Here is a 21,231-nt window from a genome sequence, read left to right on the forward strand (position 1 = left end):
AAAGTTCACTTAAATATTTCTCGAAATATTAAATTACACACCTGTTAAATTACCAGGGATAAAATTATCCCAATACACACTTTTTTGATAAACGGATTTATTAAACAATTTGGTAAATTAAAATAAACAGCATCCTCTTTCTCGAGCGATAAAAATAATAATCCTCGAGGGATAATAAGCAATAACTAATAAGAATATAAGAATATGTAATGGAATATGTACCACTTTCTCATGTCTAATTGCTCGGGCAGCTGACCAGTCGTGGGCTTAAATCTGGGACGCGCTACTACGCCCCGAACCCCGTAAAAAAATTCACAAAGGATTGAATAAGTGTTTATTTTCATTTTAACAAGATGACCATAACCCATGACCATTTTTATTTGCTCGGCCCTTTCTTCCATTCGAATAAAAATAATAAAGACCCGTCTAGTCTCTAGAAATTGAAAAGGTCTCGGGTAAAATTACACTTTAATGGCGAGGATTTACATACGGAGATTTTTTTGATAAATGTTGAGTAAGAGGTAATATATAATATAAAATTTATAAGGAATGGTGAATCACTTATCGCGTAAATAACATGATTATTATCATTATAAAGGATAATCATTTATAGTTGTTATCATATACTCCGATATTCTCATTACTTAACGACAAACGATCATTTTGATATTACTTTATGCCGTACTATTATATTTAACTAAATTACTAACGAGTAATTTCCTTGACCGGGATATACTTAATACTCTGTTTCAGATTAATCAAAAAATTCGTACTTTTTATCCCCTAGCTCATTATGTCTCAATAATCTTGAGAAACTTCAAACCTGTAATACAAATTTTTTTTTTTTTTTTATTTATTTTATGCTTTTATTAATAATCATATATTTTACTTTTTTCAGATATTTTTTAAATTCCTGCTAATGAAATTTTAAATTTTCAAAAATCGTCTTAAAATTGTTGTTTGGTTAAGATCTTAAACGTCACACAAATCAAGACTATTTTAAGACTTTTTTAAGACACCAAAAAAAAATTCTGAGAGCAGATTTTTGAAAATTTTTTTAAAAAATCTTAAAATAGTCTTAAGAAATCTTAAAATAGTCTTAAAAATTTTTAAATATTCTTAAAATAATCCAAAAGTCTTCTTAAAAAAATTTTAAAATAATCCAAAAATCGTCTCAAAAAAATCTCAAAATATTTTTTAAAAAATCTTAAAATAGTCTTAAAAAATCTCAAAATAGTCTTAAAAATTTTTAAATAGTCTTAAAATAATCCAAAAGTCGTCTTAAAAAATCTTAAAATATTTTTAAAAAAATCTTAAAATAATCCAAAAGTCGTCTTAGAAAAATCTTAAAATAGTTTTAAAAAAACCTTAAAATAGTTTTAAAAAATCTTAAAATAATCTTAAAAAAATCTTAAAACAGTCTTAAAAAAATTTTTTCGAGACTATTTTTTCGAGCCCCGGAAAATTAAAACGAAGCGTCTTAAAATAAATGTTATTACCTAACCTAATTAACTAATATTTCCCCCAAGTCGTGATCAAATAATAAATGATCATTTTACAATGTAGAAATTTGGAAATAAAAATATTAATCAATGGATCAATATTTTTTTGACACATTAAATAAATTAAGCTTCAAAAATTCATGTACATTACGAAAATAAACATGTATAAAATAAGACTAAAGACGGATTGAGAACTAGTCAGTTTTGCCTGATATACTGTCGTAGTCTGTCGTGTCTCCTGTCAAATCTTATTTCACAAATTCTACGACGGCTGCTCCGAGTATGATAATAAGCATCTATAAGCACTTATTCTATATTAATTCGCAATTTATAAAGTTAAACTTCAACTTTTTTGCTCTCGCTCCTGAGAAATAAAAAGTTTTCTATTTACAATTTATAATTTATAAATGATTACAGCTGCACTTTGGAGTGAACATCAGAAATAAGTTACAGCTTGTAAACAGGAAGAATTATTCGAGGGAGGAGTAACTTCAATAACTCGAGCATTATCTGGAATTCCGATGCGAAAATATAAATAAAGTTTTAAAGTATAAGTATACAGTAAATTTAACAGTTGGACATTTGCCTCATGCTCATGAATAAAAGGCTCGAGTGAAAATACAGAGTACTAAGTACATACAGGACTCGGTACTTGCTACTTCTGCTGATCACTCTCCAAGATGAATAACAATCCTATAATATTACTTACAAATTTTAAAATATATATATTTATTTTTATTGTAGGAAAAATAAGAAAAAAAAATATGAAATATTCACTTGGACTTGCAATTATTTTTTGCTGATCCCCGGAGAAATTTTTTTGCTTATTTAAATTTTATAGAATTTTTCTAGAGAAAATTTATCGATTTAAATTGCGAAAAAAAATTTTTTTTTTAAATAAAAAAAAAATTAAAGATTTTTTAAAATATAAAATAATAAATAATTTCTAATTTGAACACGAATTTACTAAGATATTTTATGTTTTATTTGTACAATAATTGGCTCAACTTGTCAAAGGCTTGGTTTGGTAATACAAGTCTTGGTAAAGCCATTCCTTTGTACAATCCAGTGAATAGACTTGAGCCCGGACCGGAATAAATGGACAATAAGCTCAACTCCGAGGCTCTTGTGATGGAATTCCTCGATAACAATAACAGGAATGATCGCAATGAATACCGAACTGGAAAACAATCAGAGGATTGACAACAGCACCACAAACACGGTGAAATTAAGACGCAATCCATTTTCTGGTGATTAAAACAAGCTTCAGTTGCAATTAAGACCTCGTTCGGTAGCTAGGGCTCTTCAGAGGAAGTTGGAAAAATTTTTAAAATGGCCAAAAGTGACGCGAGTGTTTCTGCTTTTTCAAATTCTACTCTTGAAGCGGAAGAAAATAAAGTAGAAGGCGATGTTGAGAAAGCTCTGAGTTACACGAAGTTACAGGCTCGCATGAAGGAATTGATGCGCAAAGAGAAAAAATTAAGGAGGAATAAGGAAACTGATCCCCTGTACTGGTGTGTGATCGCTGCGGAATATTCTGATTGCTGTGGGATTGTTCTGAAGATTATTTCTGGGGATTTGGCTAATCTTTCTATTCCTGCAAGTTAGTGGAAGAAAAATTAATTTATGATAAAGATTCAATTTTTTTTAGTCCTTTAATTATGTAAATTTATTTTTGACATTTAACTACATTGACGTGTACAAAAAAAAAATAAATAAAAATATGATTTTTATAGAAAAGCGAATTAAAAAATAGAAAATAAATTTTGATAAATTTAAATTAAGAATAGTGTTAAAAATTTTGACAATTAAAAATTAATTATAGTGTAAATAAAAATAAAATATATTTTATTCTCATTGACACTATAATTAATTTATATTTATCAAAATTTTTAACACTATCCCCTCATTAAAAAAAAAAATTAGAAAGAATTCAAAATAATTTGATTTTTAATCATTTTAAATAATTTCTCATTCTTCAAATCCTTTTTAATACTATCTCTTATGGGCATTTAACATTTAATATCATTTTTAATTCTTTTTTTTAATAAGAATTCTTAATTTAAATTTATCAAAATTTATTTTCTATTTTTTAGTTCGCTTTTCTGTAAAAAGCGTGTTTTTTATTTTTTTTAAACTATTTATTTGTTTTGTTAAATTAAAAATTTTTTTTTTTTTGGTATTAAAAAATTTTCTAATACTGGAATATAAAATAAATGTTTAGAATTAAAAATTTCCTTCAATCCCTGTCCAATTTTATAAATTAATAAAAATCTTATTTTACAAAATAAAAAATTAAATAGACCTCGATGAAACTCAAGATCTCGACGCTATTAAACGGAAATATCGAGTCATCAAAGCTTACAATCTTCTTTTGACACTCAATGACTGTTTTAAAAGAATGTATGGAAAAATTAATGAAATTTACGGTCAATATTCCAAGAGTTGTTATCATTCTATCCATTTTACACCATCAATCCAGGTTATTTATTATTTTAATTTTTATCAATTAAATTTATGAAAAAATTACTTTGAATTTTTGCATGAAATGCAAAACATGTAAAAAAATATTAAATAAATATATTTTTTATATTTTCAGGTGTTTGAATCGAAAGCAAATCTCATCAAAGAATACATCGACATGTTGAAGCAATATGTTAATACAATGTTCGAGATGAAACACGTAGACATTTAAATTCGAGAATATATTAAAAAAAAAGTTCTACAAGAAAAATAAAAATAATTATATGAAAAAAGCCAACAAAAAAATATGTACGACACCCTGAGAAATAAAACCCCGTCGACGGTAAATAAAGACATTTTTCAGTGAGTACACGCTTAAAAAAACAAGACTTATCTCTTACATATCGTCGCAATTAATCACTTTCCGCTGCGTCATTTTTCAACTTTAAAAAAAAAATTTACATATTATTTTAAAATATCTTTATGTATATTTATTCAAATTTATTTTTATTTTCCATTAGAAAAACACAATAATTTTTAACTAGTTTAAAATACCTTCAAAAGAAAGATGACAAAATTAAAATTAATTGTAAAAAAAAAAAAAAAAAGAATATTTTAATAAAAATTTTTGAAGAGTTCAAAGTGAAAATAACTTGACTGAGGAAATCAATGGGGAGACAGGACCGGGGGTGTCCTGAGGCCAAAAATTAAATAATGGGAGCTGAACCCCAGCATCAACACCCACGCGGGGTCTGCGGTGGACCCACCGGGTCGTAAATAAAATAAAAATTGTTGACCAGGATCGCTGGCCCGTTAAACGTTTTAACAAAAGGCTGGAGGACATTTTTCGAGTGTATCTTTGATCTCTGTTTGAAGAGCCCACATCTCAGTTCTCAACCCCCTTCCTCATTTTTTGCGCACCAAATAATCGGAATAATTATCTGTTAGATAAACATGATGGAAAGATAACGCTTATTTATGGCACACACTGTCGACGCCGGTTGTTAAAGTAATTATTTATTTACAGCTCGGGGTTAAGATTTTTTTTTGTTATTTAAAAAATAAAATAAATTTTCTTTAAAATTGTTAAAAATTACCGGCATTATAATTAACAATTACAACAGCAACACTTTTTAAAGTTTGGCGGGTAAATTTACGGACTAGTCCGTAAAATAAAAAATAAAAATTTTAATTAATCTTTTTCGGGAAAAATGATTGCAAACAATTGAGCTGAAAAGTGACTAGAGTAAACAGGTTGTATTCACATTGTTTGCAAGCAGCAATGCTTTTTTAAAAATAAATAAACTCATACCAGAGGGAAAGAGCAGTGCATTGTTTATAGTGGAGTTTTAAAAGCTAACCGCAATTCAAACAATATTCGATATTATATGTTTGTACGTACGAGTTAACTCACTGAGTTTAGTGCTTAAAAGTTATATTGCTTAAAAACTAGTCGAGGATATTTATTTATATGTGTGGATAATAAAAATAAAGGGTTTTAACTTGTTGTTACTTGTAATAATAACACAATGCTAGTTAACGGAGCAATTTTCCGTCGTTTACTGGCCCGGGCGACTGTAATCTTGAGCAATATCCCAATGAATGCTAATGCAGGACTGCCGAGAGGTGATTTGTGAGGCTCGCAAAAGAGAAAAATTCCAAGGTGTGTTTTTAAATATTTTTAACCTTATTGCCGCTTTTGCTCAATATTTTTATTTTGATGTCTGAGGCTTTTTTTTTAATTTTTTGTTAAAAATTTACGATTTACAATTTAAAAATTGCCAAATGAAGATCGATTGAAATTTTTATTTTACGGACTAGTCCGCAAATTTAACTGAAACGCTTTAAGAATTATTGCTATACATTCTTAATTAGAATCCGGTAATTTTTAACAATTTTGGACAAAATTTCTTATTTTTAAGGATTTAAATATTTAAAATTACATTAAAATTAGAAGTTAAAGTAGTCCCCAAAATTTAAGGGAGTTTTTAGTTAAAATTAATTAAACATTTTTTTTTAAATATAAACATTAACAATTAATAATAATATGTCCAATAACAATTATATTGTGTACAGTAAGACGAATTAAAACTTTTATTTTACGGACTAGTCCGCAAACTGAAAAATTTTTAAAAGTATAGTTGTTATTAATTAATAATTATAATATCGGTAATTTTTAACAATTAAAAAAAAAGTCCCTTATTTTTAAGGACTTAAATATTTAAAATTACAGTAAAATAAATCAAACTTTCAATGTTAATAATTTAAAATCTAGTTTTTTTTTTTTTTAAGCATAAACTTTAATAAATTTCTAAGTCCAGGGTTCGAATCCCAGACGCTGGAATTTTTTTTCGTGACCCAAAATGTGTTAAAAATAATAATAATGATTAAGTTTAAAAAAAAACATAAAATACCTAAATGCATATGTTACTTAACGAATTTATAAGCGGGATTACAGCTTGACAAAGCTTAGATAGTGATAAATAAAAAACAATAGTTTTATTAATCCATAATTTTGCATCTGGGCGCTTGGAATACAAAATACAAAGTAAAAAATATAAAATACAACAAAATACAAAATACAAAGGTATTCTGTAATCCTTTGGCGGAGAACGGTGCCTTTGATACGCGTGCGTGGGCACACAAATCGAATTGCCTTGCGTTTCATCACGTTTCGTTTGAAATCGTTGGTATTCCTTTACATCAGCCTCTACTTGGTGTTTCTTCCCTTGTTATACGTCTATATATTTATATTTATATAGAGATGGCCTTATGCCTGATTACAATTTATGTATCACCAGTCAGATTTCTTCCTCGCTTCATCCTGCAATCTTTATCCCACTAGCATTATAATAATGTACACACCAAATTGTATTTATATTTTGCTACAATAATAAAATAAAATAAGATGATCATAATGTATATTGTAATATAAGTTATAAAAAATATATATAACAATTGTGGAAAATTATATTTATTATTTTTATTATCGATATTTTAAATATTTCTATTTATTATTTAATTTTATTTTCACTTGTGATGGTTTATTATTGTTCAATAGATTATTTTGAATTTTTATTTTTTAGAGGATGAAATATGAGAGGATCATTGATCAATCCTCTGGGAAATGGACATCAAATGGAATATATGAATAAATATAAATATGAAATTCATTGCTATTATTTATGTAGAATTATTTCTACTTGATTGTATAAAAAAATTAAATTTTTTAATGTTAAAATTTTTTTCTTTATCAATTCGCGGTTTTTCGCGGATTGAAATTTTTTATTAAATTCAAGCATGTATTATAAAAATTTATAAAAATCTAATTTATTATTATTATTACTAGCTAACTTGTAGTTACTATAAATAAATAAAATTTTGCTTAAATTTTTTATTAAAAAATCATTTATGTAAAATTATACTGTATTTTCATAAATTTTAAGATTTTTAAAAATATATAAGCTCATCCTGATATTACACTCGTCAAGAGCTTTCATTTGAGTACCCACATGCATTTTTCATATATTTTTTCATATATACAAATATATGTAATATATAAAATATATGAAAAATTGATGTGGGTATTCAAATAAAAGCTCTTGAAAAGTGTAATGTCGGGGTGAGCTTATATTTTTAAAAATGTCGAAATTTCACTTAAAAAAAAAACCGATTTTATCGTTTTTTAATGTCAAATAATTTTTTTTCTTTTTCAATTTTTTTTAATTCGCGGTTTTCCGCGGATTGAAATTTTTAATTAAATTTAATCGTGTGAGTACTCATTTTAAAAGGAATTTTATGATCTACATGAAAATATACTTTTATGATTATTATTATTATTGATTTTTTTTAGTAAAAAAAAAATAATAGAGAATTGACCGGATATAAATGCTTGGGATGATTTTAGAATAATAGAGTCCAATTTTTACATCACAAAAAATATCAAGAGTTCAGGACAATAGAGTCTGTACATATATATAAATCGGTCCGTATTTCGTAGAAAAATGTATCTTAAATAACTTGTATTTTAATATTGATAATAAATTGTAATTTCTAAAAAATATTATTTAATAAGTCTTAATTAATTAAAAAAAAAAAGTAAATTGAATTTTAGCAATTACACATAGACACAGAATTTAACGATAAATTAAACTGGGTATTTGAGGTACTTCAGTGAGTCGGCTTTCAAGTTTATTTATTCAAATTTATAAGGGCGGATTCATCACTGGAGAAACAACAGTAAGTAAAATGGAAATGAAAGTAATTCTATTATGAATAGGGTATTCAAATAAATATTAAATACTCTGTATTTAATTAAAATCAATACGGGCTACAGAGTTCTTTAAATTACAATCTTAAAAGCTTTTAGTCTTTTTATTATCAATTTTTTATATTAAATTTTTTTACAATAAATTATTATTATTATTATTGTCCTAAAAAGAAGAACATTTAAGACATTGTATGTATATAAATAAATATAAATATAAATATAATAAGTTGTGTTCATAAAGAAGCTCTGAAGAATTAAAAAGTAACCGAGTAGGAAAAAATAGTGGGTTTCTTTGTGGGTAGCCGACCGTGCCCGAAAAGGATCTTTCCTTTCTTGGGCTCGAGGGCTGCGTTGTAAACTGGTGAAGATGTGCCGATTGCTACTCTGACATCGAAGTAATGTAGTTTAACTGTATGGTAGAATGGTAGTATGTATTATCCTCCAGAGAAAAGAGAAGAAAAGAGAAGAGAGTACTAACCGGGTACGTAAGGATAAGGAAGGCTGGGCGCCAGCTGAGAAAACATGCCCCGGGCAACGCTGTCCTCGGTCCTCAACGTCGTACACCGTCGACATTTGTGGGTGCGCAAGATGCTGAGAAAAATAATGCACTGCAATTTGTACGATCGATTTAACCTCAGGAATTCAACCGCTCTCAGCTCTAACTTTACACTCGAACCGACGATTTTAAACCTCTTATTTACGCTTTTTTTTTCAGATTTATTACATTGCTTTTAATTAAAATTGTGCTATTATTTGTTGTAGATTTTTTTTATACTAGCAATTTTTTTTTCTCCAGAAAAAAAAAACGATTAGATGGTTTAAGTTACATCGTGAAAAAATTTTAGTTTTTGATGTTTTAAGAGCCCTCTCCAAAAGACAGCTCAAAAAAAATTTTTTAAGAGGTCGCTCGAAATTTTTTTAAATTTCAAAAATCGAATTTTTTTTTTTTCGTTACGGTATAATTTTATAGGCCAAAAAAAAAATGCCAGCTCGACGAGTTACCAAAAATATAAACCCGTTTTATTTAGACAAACCATAAACCTTTGCTCAGCAGCTTAAATATAAATATAAAAATATCATTAGATATACTTAAGACATTATTGTCATTTTAATGCTTCTAGCGTAGCTTCTGTTAAATCCGGTCCATAATGATGATCACTGGGCGTTCGGTGTTTATAATGCTATTACCAAAAAATAATAATATTATTTAAGACCCGCGTGGCATTAGACGAGCAGCAGCATTAAGAAACACTAAAATATTTAATAAATTTTTACAACACTCGGGTATTAACATTAACCGTGACTCGGTTCCTTATTTAGCGGCGTTAAATCTCGACACCTCAAATCAACGATTTCTAGAGAACCAGATACAGAGCTCGAGGAGATTATGCTCTAAAAGGTTTATTCAAATAAGGCTGTAAAAGAATAAACTCAAAAGATTATATTAAGCTACTTTACAACTTATTTCTCGGGTTTTAGATTTTTCATTTTTTATTATTTTAAATAACTTTATTTATGTGTCGTCATTTGTTTAATCCAACCTCAGACTCTGGATATTTAAATTTTCGTCCCAAGTCCTAAATCATAAGTCGTAAGTCACAATGCCGGATATGCTGGGCGACCCATCCAAGGAGGTTATTTTTTTGAGGAAAAATTTTCGGCTGTTTCGTAAACTTGTCAAGCAGACTCACTTTAATTTGAAAGAAATTGAAGGTACAAGAAAATTAATTTTCGCAAAAATATTATTTACGATTTATACTTTTTAAAGCTTGTAAGTTAAATTTACGGACCAGTCCGTAAAATAAAAATTTTAATTTTTAATATTTAAATCCTTAAAAATAAGGAATATTTCTTTGAAAATTATTTAAAATTACCGGTATGATTTTACAATTAATAACAGCAATAATTTAAAAAATTCGTCAGTTAATTTACGGACTAGTCCGTAAAATAAAAATTTTAATTTTTAATATTTAAATCCTTAAAAATAAGGAATCTTTCTTTGAAAATTATTTAAAATTACCTGTATGATTTAACAATTAACAACAGCAATAATTTAAAAAATTCGTCAGTTAATTTACGGACTAGTCCGTAAAATACAAATTTTTCATTTTTTCTTATTATTAACCTCAAAAATATCAAAAATTAACTTCCATTGTGAATAATTGAAACTCATTTGGTCCCAGCTCTTGCCTTAATCTACCTCAAAGTAATCAACGACCGGGGCCCAATGACAAGATCATCATTCCGTGACATTCTGCACGCAGGATTCGACTTCACGGAAAACATCCGGCATTTACTAATCGACAGAATATTTTCGGTGTTAACTGAGCAAAATGCGCTGCACCTGGACCTGGAGCGCTGGATCAAAGCTCTGTCGTTGACTCTGAGAGGAACTTTGTCCGAAAGATCAAAAGCTGCCTTCAAAGTCTACGACTCGCTGATGTGCGGGAAAGTGAGGCGCGAGCAGATTTATCTGAACATGCGAGGCTGTTTGGTGGGCCTGGGCGACGAAGATCAGGCCGAATCTCTAAAAGTGAGTGATTTAAAACCTATCCAAGCCCAAAAAAGCATTAATCGTCCTTTTAGGATTTAGTAGAGATGATTTTGAAGAACCTGGACCTGGGCCGCGACGGACACATCAATGAGGCCGATTTCCGCCAAGCTGCTGATAAGAATCCGCTTTTGTTGGAGTGCATGGGTCCTGTGTTTCCCTCGCGAGAAGCCTGTCACGCTTTTTCGATGACTTTCACTCGCAGCGCTAGAGATTTTTGAGATATTTAAATGGACATTTTCGGCGGGATCTGATTTATGGTATTAAAAATGGTGATCTAATTAATTTAGAGTACTTTCAAAATTTGGAAAACTGAAAAAAGTCAAAATAATGAATTACTATTTTTAAAAATAAATTTGTCTTTAATCTAAAAGTGAATAAACTTTTCAAAGTAATTAGTTACGTTTTTTAGACGACAATCTTTTATCTTTTATCAATAGGGTGTAACTGTGAAAAATAGTCTTGAAGTTGATCAAAGAAAAACCTTTTGGTTTCTTATTATCTTCTCCGAAGTCCCAGAGCAATTTATTTCCTCACTTTTGGTGTGTTTAAGTGTTGGAGATAATGATTTTTTAAAAGTTTACCAAAAAACTCAGTCAGAAGATTCTGTCCGCCCTAATACTAGTAAGAAGACTTTAACAGAGAGTCTCGGGTTGTAATTAATTACTGGTGTCAAAAGGAAAAATTGTGCGTCGTTAGTCCTATCATTTGTTGTAGGATTTAGAGCTCTTTAAAAAATATCACAATAATAAAGGATTGAATTACTTTGGTATGTGAGTTTTACAAAGCAGGTGATCTTCCATTATATATTTTTTAAACTGAGCCGTATATATATATATATATATATATATATATATATATATATATATATATATATATATATATATATATATATATATATATATATATATACAATACATTCTTGATTTTCATGTCTTCCTTTTAGATACCCAGATTGAATAATGTGAGATGTAGCAATTATTCTTCGCTTCTTTTTATTCAATAAAAAATTATTTTTTACGTCAAAATTAATTTGATAAATTTTATTTTTATTTTAAACTTTAATTTCGGCTTTTCCAAATCGTAAATTAAAAAAATAAAGTCGGAAAAGCTTTATTGTGATGTTACAGAAGGAAGAAATAAAAAAATATTTACGTTGATCTTTTATCAAAAAATCAGCACGGTTGAAGGCCCGTCTGTATCCACGGAGATCTTTGGATCCTCGCAGCGGGGCGTCGAGAGCATAGAACCCAGTGGAGCATCTTCTAACAGGATTATGAAAGACGGATACGCGTCAAAGAAATAGAGTGGCATTGTGGGCCTCATACCAACACAACAAACGCACTTTATATGTGAATATTTGGACATGTTAAATAAAATTGATATTAATTATTGTAATTATTAATTGGAGAATTTTTTAAAAAATAAAATTCCTTTCAAAATTTGTACTTACACGACTAGATTCATTAAAAAAAAATAATTCGCGAAAAACCGCGAATTAAAATTAAAAAAAATTTTTTTTTTTAACATTTATACACGGAAAGAACAAGATGACACTGTATATCATTCCTGATTATACTCAGTGATATCTGTGGTGAAAAAAATTTTCAGATAGTAGCTAGTATAATCCAGATTATACTGGGTGATATCTGGATTATACCCATTGTAATATGGATTATACTAGTTACTATCTGAAATTTTTTTTTACCCAGTATAATCTGGGATGATATCTAGTGTCATCTTGTTCTGTCTGTGTACGTTTTATTTTTTATGCAATTTTAAATAATTTTTTTAAACAATAAAATTTTTGTAAAAAATAATTTATAATTAAAAAAAAAAAAAATTTTTCTAATTATATATTTGGCCTTTATTTTTTATTGTTATTAAACATAATATCAGGATTCAAAGGTCTCGTTAATCTGAGAGCTGTCGAATATAAAAATGAGCTTGAGATAAAATATTCGACCTCGATTAACACACCCGATAAGTAATTCAATCCGAATAAACCTCAATCTAACGGAGCTATCCAATTTCTCGTGAGACCATTTGCGGATTAAAGTGTATCGGCAATTGGAGGAGGATCAAAAAGACGCCTTGGGCGTTTCACAAAAACAATGCAATGAAAATAACAATAAAAAATAAAAAATAAAAAATATTTTTCAGCAATGTTAATTAATAATCCAGAAACTTTTCCTGCAATTGGAAGCCCGGTATCGAATTTCGTCAATTGGATTAAATGTTCCGTGATGATAAATAAAAACCGGATTAATAATATCATATTTAGGCTCACATTATTAGTATTACACACTTACGTAAATATGCAAATACCCTCGCACATGCAGGTTCATTTATAAGCTACTTTTGATGCGGCACCACTGCTCGTATTTCCTCTAATAAAAAAAGTTTCACGGATAAATGTATACGTAATACCGCGGAATATTGCCTCGGCTTTTTTAATACTCTATCTCTCTATCCTAAGTATATATTTATATATATTTATATCCGCAACCTCTTTCAAACTTTTTCACGGTTTTACGTTTCATAAACATCCAAGAATACTAAAAGGCATAAAAATTCTGTAATGCTGATATAAAACCAAACGGTAAAAAGAAATTACAATATTCCCTGCTTAATCAAATTGAGCCAAGCCATTTTTCGACATTACTCGATTTAATGAAACATATTGTAAACATTTTAACATTTTAACCATTTATCATTTAAATTTTCTTTACTCAATTATAAAAAAGGATTTTTTAACGGTGTAAATTTTCCAATCGAGCATTTGCTATGAAAGGAAATAAATTAAAATAAAAGCTCGAAGAGTGCAATGAAAAGAAGCTAACGAACTTATTCACTCTTCAGCTCAACTTAAAAGTTCTTCAGCTTCTAAAATTATGCCTCCAATTGATGAGGATATTAATTCATCAAATGAATACGAGAGAAAAGAAGAAATATTCTGAATAAAACACAAGTTATCCATAATAATTATAATAATAAAGAATATTAATAAGAACCTCGTCCAATTAAAATTGTAAGTCCACTTGAAGCTTCTCGTGTTTCGTTTATTCGATAATTAAATGATGCATGAGATAAAGACTTATTTTTCTTACAAAAAATAATAATCAGCAGTCGGTAATAAAGAATTTTAAATTATTAATTGAGCAGTTTTAAATCTAATTAAAAATAATATTTATTTATAAATTATAAGGGCATTAAGGTGCATAAATACACGTAATTAAAAGTAATTATGTAGTGTCGATTATTTAAGGTTCCATAACCCGATGAAACGGTCAGACACCTTTAACACCTCAGTGATTTATCAAGTAGGTGACCAAGCGTTAATTAAACTCTGGCATACGAACATATAATGAGAAATCTTCCGTATATGCACTTGTTTATTACACTATATTAAATATATGGATTCATATCTCTTTTATTCCCACAAGATGTAAATCTTAAAGCCCATTTATCTTTATTTCTTATTATAACAGTCAAGGCGTCTTATTAATTATCAATATCGGCATTAATCTCTTCTTTTTTCTTTCAAGTAAAAAAATAATGGAGAATTTTTAATGCCTTGTTGCTAGATAATAGTTGCTGGGGGCGTGGCTAAGCTTACTAGGCAACGGTTGCTAAGCGACAGTCTTTAGAGGCGTTGCTAGGCATTAGTTAATAAAAGATAATTCTTAGAGAATAGTTACGTCTGAATTTTTGCTAGAAAAATGTTTCTAGGGGCGTTGCTAAGTGATTGTTGCTAAGCTACAGTCACTAGGGGCGTTCCTAAATAGTAGTTGCTATGAAGATGATGCTAGGGGCGTTACTAAGCAATAATTGCTAAGAAATAGTTAAGAATAAGTCACAAGGGGAGTTGCTAAGCAATAGTTGCTAAGGAATTGTTGCTAGGGGCGTTTCTTGGCAATAGTTGCTAAGAAATTGTTGTTAGAGGCGTTTCTAGGCAGTAGCTTCTAAAGAATTGTTGCTACAAAAAGTTTCTAAGGGCGTTGCTAAGCAAAAGTTACTAAGGGGCGTGACTAATTAATTGTTGCTAGGCAACAGTTGTTAAGGGGCGTTACTAAAGGATTGTTGCTAGGCAACAGTTGCTAAGGGGCGTGCCTAGGATTGCTATGGGCGTTACTAAAGAAAGAAAGTAAGTAAATATATTGTATTAGGCATAATTATACATTTTTTTTTAATAAATATTTACTTATTAAATTACATCAGGATAATTTTTAGGAAACTTCACGCTAGAGGCGTGCAATAAAAGTCGATTTAAACCGAAGGCCACTAAAAAGTCAGGCTCGTTCCTGCGCAAAGTTTGGTTGTCACAAACACAAAAAAAGAATAATCCAAATAGTTATTTATTTGTAAGATGCGAAAGGCCATGGAAGAATAGACTCGGATATTGAATGAATCAAAAAGACACGTGTCTTTGACTCTTTGTTGACAACTTTACCACCCGCAGATGCTCGGCTAAATAAAGACCAGAACAAGACTATGTATGGATTTTCAGGTAACATATAGATACACGAGATGTAGATGTAGATACGACTCCGCTTTTCTTAGTTTTATATATATATATATATATATATATATATATATATATATATATATATATATATATATATATATGTATGTCTGAAAAGATTTGCTCGATAACATTCTATCCGTTTTAGAGTTTTTTATTTTCATCCCTCGCAAACGTTATTGTGTCGCAAATACGGTGGAACTTTAAAAAAAATTACATTGCAAAAATAGTTCGCTATAAATAGATTCAATGTTGTGATGTATGAATTAAATTGACAGCGTGTATATATTTTTCAATTTGCATCAATATTGAAAAATAAATTAGTCGAAAGAATTTCACTGAAAATATTAAACAGAATAAATTGGTTCAATAATTAATTTTTTTTTACATCAAATGAAAAATAATGAATTTCATTTTTGTTTTTTTTTTAATAAAATTTTTGTGGAATGTTACACTCATCGAGAGCTTTTTATTTGAGTACCCACATCAATTTTTCATATATTTATATATATTACATATATGTATTTATGAAAAATATATGAAAATGCATGTGGGTACTTAAACGAAAGCTCTCGACGAATGTGATTTCGAAATGAGTTTATATTTTTAAAAATGTCAATATTTAAGCAAGCACCGTGCAATTTAACGAAATTTATAATTTAATAAAGCAAAATTTTAATTTTTTTTAATTCACGAGTGAAGCTGCTACTTTATTATTATTCTTCATATATTTTACTGTAATAATATTAAACAAGAACATGCAAATATTTAATTATACTAACCTTATGATAATACTAGTAACAAGTCTCGATAACGAGGTTTATCTAGAGACTATTATTTAACTACGTACCTACCAAGTTCGCACGCGGTATTTGTTCACTAAACACTGTCACAATTTTTTGAACGAGTATAAATAAAAGGAATTTAAACAATGTTTCAGTATTTAATTTTAATATTAAATATTTCGGGCCTAATTTTAACAGCAGAAGTATTTACATTATTTTTAGACTTGTTAAACTCTCAATTGAGCGGTGCAGGGTTCGAATCCCGGCGGGGGTCAAGCAAAAAAAAATTAGTAATTTAATTTTTTTTTTTTTTTCAGGCTCAAGTTTATAAAAATAATCTGAAAGTTTCAACGCGGCTAGACTTGTCGGGGTCATTGAAGCATCTCTGTGCTGGAGATGATCAGAGTGATGACGATGAAGTGGTCTCCTGTGCTTGCCTGAGTAAATTGTCAGTTTTATCGACTGTCCAAGTGGGAAAGTACCAAAATGTCTACCATCACAACGAGAGCAATCAAAATGGCGTGAACACTTACGCGTCGCTTTACCAATCCAAAGAAAACTTGGGAGTTTATGGCTCCGGACGCTTCAATGTATTTTTTTCTTACTTTTTGAAGTTTTTGGAGGGAAAATTGATGCAATTTTTTTTTGCAGTTACATAATGTTAAATGCGTAGAAAATAATGAGGTTAAAGATGTTCAAAGTCGGTACACTCATTGGTTCCACGTTTATTACACTTATTCAAATGTACCTATTCCTAATAAAAAACTTGATTACGAAGACTATGAAGCCGAGGTTCTATTGCCAGTAACTATTGTGGATATTACTCTTGAGAATGCACTTAAAATTGTGAGTATTTTTATTATTTAGTCATAATAATCATAATAATTTAAATGATAGTATTTTACTTATAAAATTTCCTTTCACTATTCATATTATCAATTAAGCGGTTTTTCATGAAAAATAATAATTTTTGCAGAGACATTTAAAATTAACATTAGACGATAGCGAAATTTATAATTTTGAAGATAATTTGGGAACAATGTGTGGTGAATCGCTAGAAGAAGGTTCTATGGAACGAGCCTTGTGGAGCATTGTTGATAGAGTTCTATTGCATAATGACAACAATTGCAACTATCCCAAGGTATTTATTTTACACTAATACGAGTAACTACTATAATAATCATCATTTAATTTTTTTAAAAAGGGTTCCACTTTCCCGACTACCGAAAAAATGCCTTTGACCATTACAGTCGACGAGCCTCTGAAGTGCGGCAAATATGGGCTCGAGTTTTCATTTCATTTATATGATGATGTTCCAACAATAAATTGGAATGGTCAAATTTTTTGGTATTTAGAAGCTGGTACTACTTGTGTTTAATAATTAATTTAAAAAAAAACCTTTTTTTGGAATTTAATTAATTGTATTTATTGTGTGTAATTAAATAAAAAATAACAATTAAATTTTAATGTCATTTTTTTATGACATTTTAGACCAAGTTTTTTTTCATTGTTTAATTTAAAACGGAACAACATAAAAAAATAAATTGAAAGAAATAAAAAATTTTTAATGATCAATTTTTTTAAAAAATAAATTATTCTCATTTATATTATTAAGAAGCAAAATTTATTTTCTCTTTAATTCAAGTCACATAGTGACTGCAAATTTGCTATTTTTTATTAATAATTTTTTTTTTTTTTTAAGCTACTAACATAAAAAAAATTTTTTTTTTTTCAAATTTTTTGTCATTAAACTCATGAAAAATTTACATAAAATTAAATTAAATAAAGTAAATTTTTTTTACGATTAATTCTTTAAATTAAAAATTTTTTTAATTGATAAAATTACACAAAAATGATAAAATAATTGTATAAGCTAGGCAACAACCACAAGCTACCTTGGCAAACAAATAAGCGATAAAAATAATTGCTCTTCAAAATTGATAATGCGATAATTAACCGTAACGTATGTCTCCAGTATTTCGAGCCAAGAAAGGAACGTTCTATTGCTAAAGTATTTCATAGGATTGTTTTTTAACAATAAAATCAAATAAAATGAGGTCTTTGCTCCTAAAAATTTTGCTGCTTATTGCAGCGAAGGTAAGTGAATTTCTCAAAACAGAAAATGAATTTTAATTGCACAAAAAAATTAACTTGAATTAAAAAAAGGTTTTTGGTATAAAAAATTCCAGAAAAAATTATTTATTTTTTTTTTTTGTAAAACAAAATTAAATGTTTGATAATTTTTTTTTTTATTAGAGCACAGTGTCAACGGGAATAGGAATACACGCTGATTGGGATATTCAAGGGAAAGTATCACATTTATGCGAAAATGGAGTAATGCTAGATAAAGATTATCCGCCATGCGAATGCTTAAAAAAAATGCCAATCATCGGAAATCTTGCGATAGGGCCGCCAGATATTCCTTATTCTGGAGATGTTCCAGGGTTTGATGATCAACAATCAGTACCTAGTATTTCAAGTGATAATGATATGATTATTCCTTCTGGTTCTGTTTCAGTAAGGTTTCTTTAGGAATTTATTTGGTGTCTTTAATTAATATTTATTTAATTTATTTTTTTAATTAATATTTATTTAATTTTTTTAAATAAATATTTATTTAATTTGCTTTTTTAATTAATATTTATTTAATTTATATTTATTTAATTTTTGTTTTAAATTAATATTTATTTGATTTGATTTTTTAATTAATATTTATTTAATTGGTTTTTAGATTCAAGGATTAGAATGCATGGAAAAAGGGAGCAATGAGACAGTAAAGTTAGAACGAACGATACTTTATATGCTCAATATTAAAGTCACTGAGCATCAGTACAATCCTGTAAATAGCTATATCAAATTCAAGGATACGTCTTCTGGGGAATTGAAAATGAAGTTCTTAAAAAATATCACTCGGAGAAATTCATTGAATATTGTAAGTTTAAAATTTTTATTATTATTATTATTATTATTATTATTATTTTTTTTTTTTTTTTAATAAAAAAATTATTTGACTTAGATAAGTGGCGAATTAAAAATCAACGATGACTCCGTCCAAACATTTGGACCAGAAGATAATGTATGCGGACCTTTTGAGGATGGTATGATGAAAGACATTGTAGGACCAATATTGAGCCTTATTATGTTCGAGCGACAAAGTTGCCCGATTGAAAAAGTATTTAACTTTGTTCTTTACATAATTTTAATTGTTTTTTTATTATATATATTTTTTTTTCTATTCAAGGGAACTTCTGTGGTAGTCAAAGAGAACAACCCCATAACTATGATATCAGAAGATCCCCTGCAATGTGGCGATTACAAAATGACGGTACAGATTAATTCTTTGATTGAACCGGAAGTCTTTTTGGACCTTATGTTCGAGTGGACGGTGTCTGAAAATTTGCACTGTGAAGAATAATTATTTATTTATATTTGTTGATTTTATTAGATGAAAATTTTCGGGATTTTTTTGAGGAAAAATCATTTAATGTTATGAATTTTGGTGATTAATAAAAAATTGGACGATAAAAATTCAAATTTGTATTTTATTTTATTCTAAATTTTTAAGAAATTAAAAAAAAAATTTTTTTTTTTTAAATAATAAATTTTTCAAAAATTTTTAAAGTAAAAAATTTCTTTAAAATTAAAAAAAAAAGTCTCAAAATTTTTGACAAAAATTTTCAAATTTTTAACAAAAAATTAAATATTAATGTTTATTTTTTGAATTCGCGGATTTTCACGGTTTTTTCTGTAAGTGTTTATTTTAAAAATAATTTTATGATCTATAAAATACAACAATTAAAATTTATTATTATTATTACTATAAATAAAAAAATAAATACAATTTTCATAAAAAAATTTTTAATTACAATTTTGTATACAAAACATATAAATAATGATTTCTAGATAAATAAAAACTTCGATGCGTTCTTCGAAACGATTCATATTTTATCGGATGCGGGTGGGATTGCATCATCGCACCTCCAAATGAATTTAAAAAAATTCCTCCAGCCACTGGATAAACCATCAATAACAAAAAAAAAAAAATCCCTAATCTCTCTCGTCGGCTTTTCATTTTAAATTTCAAACTTTTCACCTGCAATTAAATAAAAGACACTTTTAAATCCGAGTATTTTTCCTAAACTACTTCTAAGTCATTGAAAACTATACTTACACTCGTACTCAAGTAAAGTTCATTTAATTTTAGTGACACTCGAATAAAAGTTATCTGTCATTCAATTATCCAGCACTTAAAGACATACTTTTTGAAATCACGTAATTTTTTTTTTTAGGTCTTCGCTCTGGTCAACAAATTAAATGACTGACTATTTCTTATGAAAGACTTACCTTTATACTTTTATTTATTAGTTATAAGTATTTTCTTAATGTAATTTAATTTCTGTAGCTGTCAAATTTAATACTGATTCAGAATTAAAGTCTTGTAATCATTAATGGCTAATGACTGAGTTGTTAATTTTTATTTTGTTTTAGTTTTTAATAAAAGAAATTACAGTTTTATCAAAAGTTAAAAATTATAAATATCTTTATTTATTTTTTTTTTTTTAAGAAATTACTGGTCAATTTTTTTTTTTTTTTTTTTTTTTTCAATTAATTGACTGAAATTATTGTAAAAAATTTTAATGTAAACTTAAAACAAATTTTTATAGTTAAAATTAAAAAAAAATTTATTATTTAAAATTTTGAAAAAATTTTTCATTAAAAATTAAAAAAAAAATTGTTTGTTAAAAATTTTGAAAAAATTTTTTGCTATAATAATAATAATAATAAATTATTTTTAAACCGCGAAAATTGAATCAAAAAAAAAACATTGATTAAATTTTTTTTTTCTGTACACAAAATTTTTTTAAATTTATTTGTAAAAAATGGAAATATCTAATTAAAACTTTCACACACGCAACAATCTTCAGGTTGAAGCCGAAGACTAACCCCGTGCTGGCATTAAATAATCAAACGTTTAAATCGCTCTACTTGAAAGGTCGAGTCAACGCCTCTGGTTTTTACATTGTAAGTGTTGATGCGGTTGTATCTCGAGCCAGACGATTTTATCTGGTGCATGAGAGTGCTAGAGCCTTGTACGCCCATCTGGACCTCATATCGGGCTCCTCCATTGGAGCAAA

The 21,231-nt window shown here is 27.8% G+C and overlaps 3 protein-coding genes across 3 annotated transcripts; all 3 read left to right on the forward strand.

Moving 5' to 3' along the window:
- The first annotated feature begins 9,836 nt into the window (after positions 1-9,836).
- Positions 9,837-11,007, forward strand: LOC141536989 (calaxin). The gene is made up of 3 exons (XM_074257826.1): positions 9,837-9,948; positions 10,419-10,768; positions 10,822-11,007. Exons 1-3 carry the CDS (start codon positions 9,837-9,839, stop codon positions 11,005-11,007), a joined length of 648 nt encoding a protein of 215 aa, XP_074113927.1.
- Positions 11,008-16,165: 5,158 nt separating this feature from the next.
- On the forward strand, positions 16,166-17,641 carry LOC141536860 (uncharacterized). The gene is made up of 5 exons (XM_074257636.1): positions 16,166-16,299; positions 16,414-16,686; positions 16,748-16,942; positions 17,073-17,237; positions 17,301-17,641. The coding sequence occupies exons 1-5, from the start codon at positions 16,243-16,245 to the stop codon at positions 17,472-17,474; spliced, it is 864 nt and encodes a 287-aa protein (XP_074113737.1). The 5' UTR covers positions 16,166-16,242; the 3' UTR covers positions 17,475-17,641.
- Positions 17,642-18,081: 440 nt separating this feature from the next.
- Positions 18,082-19,630, forward strand: LOC141536862 (uncharacterized). Its single transcript, XM_074257638.1, has 5 exons — positions 18,082-18,193; positions 18,353-18,613; positions 18,828-19,028; positions 19,113-19,268; positions 19,338-19,630. The coding sequence occupies exons 1-5, from the start codon at positions 18,149-18,151 to the stop codon at positions 19,509-19,511; spliced, it is 837 nt and encodes a 278-aa protein (XP_074113739.1). The 5' UTR covers positions 18,082-18,148; the 3' UTR covers positions 19,512-19,630.
- The last annotated feature ends 1,601 nt before the right edge of the window (positions 19,631-21,231 follow it).

The sequence above is a fragment of the Cotesia typhae genome, unplaced genomic scaffold (assembly GCF_013202065.1).
Source record: "Cotesia typhae breed Kobodo isofemale line unplaced genomic scaffold, CoteBio_Ctyphae scaffold_45, whole genome shotgun sequence".
Taxonomy (NCBI): Eukaryota; Metazoa; Arthropoda; class Insecta; order Hymenoptera; family Braconidae; genus Cotesia; species Cotesia typhae.

Coding starts and splice junctions, on each gene's coding strand:
- LOC141536989 (XM_074257826.1), top strand. CDS start 9,837: ATGCCGGATATGCTGGGCGACCCATCCAAGGAGGTTATTTTTTTGAGG. Junction 9,949..10,418: donor TAATTTGAAAGAAATTGAAG/GTACAAGAAAAT, acceptor ATTTGGTCCCAG/CTCTTGCCTTAATCTACCTC. Junction 10,769..10,821: donor ATCAGGCCGAATCTCTAAAA/GTGAGTGATTTA, acceptor TCGTCCTTTTAG/GATTTAGTAGAGATGATTTT.
- LOC141536860 (XM_074257636.1), top strand. CDS start 16,243: ATGTTTCAGTATTTAATTTTAATATTAAATATTTCGGGCCTAATTTTA. Junction 16,687..16,747: donor ATGGCTCCGGACGCTTCAAT/GTATTTTTTTCT, acceptor TTTTTTTTGCAG/TTACATAATGTTAAATGCGT. Junction 16,943..17,072: donor TTGAGAATGCACTTAAAATT/GTGAGTATTTTT, acceptor TAATTTTTGCAG/AGACATTTAAAATTAACATT.
- LOC141536862 (XM_074257638.1), top strand. CDS start 18,149: ATGAGGTCTTTGCTCCTAAAAATTTTGCTGCTTATTGCAGCGAAG. Junction 18,614..18,827: donor TTCCTTCTGGTTCTGTTTCA/GTAAGGTTTCTT, acceptor ATTGGTTTTTAG/ATTCAAGGATTAGAATGCAT. Junction 19,029..19,112: donor GGAGAAATTCATTGAATATT/GTAAGTTTAAAA, acceptor TATTTGACTTAG/ATAAGTGGCGAATTAAAAAT.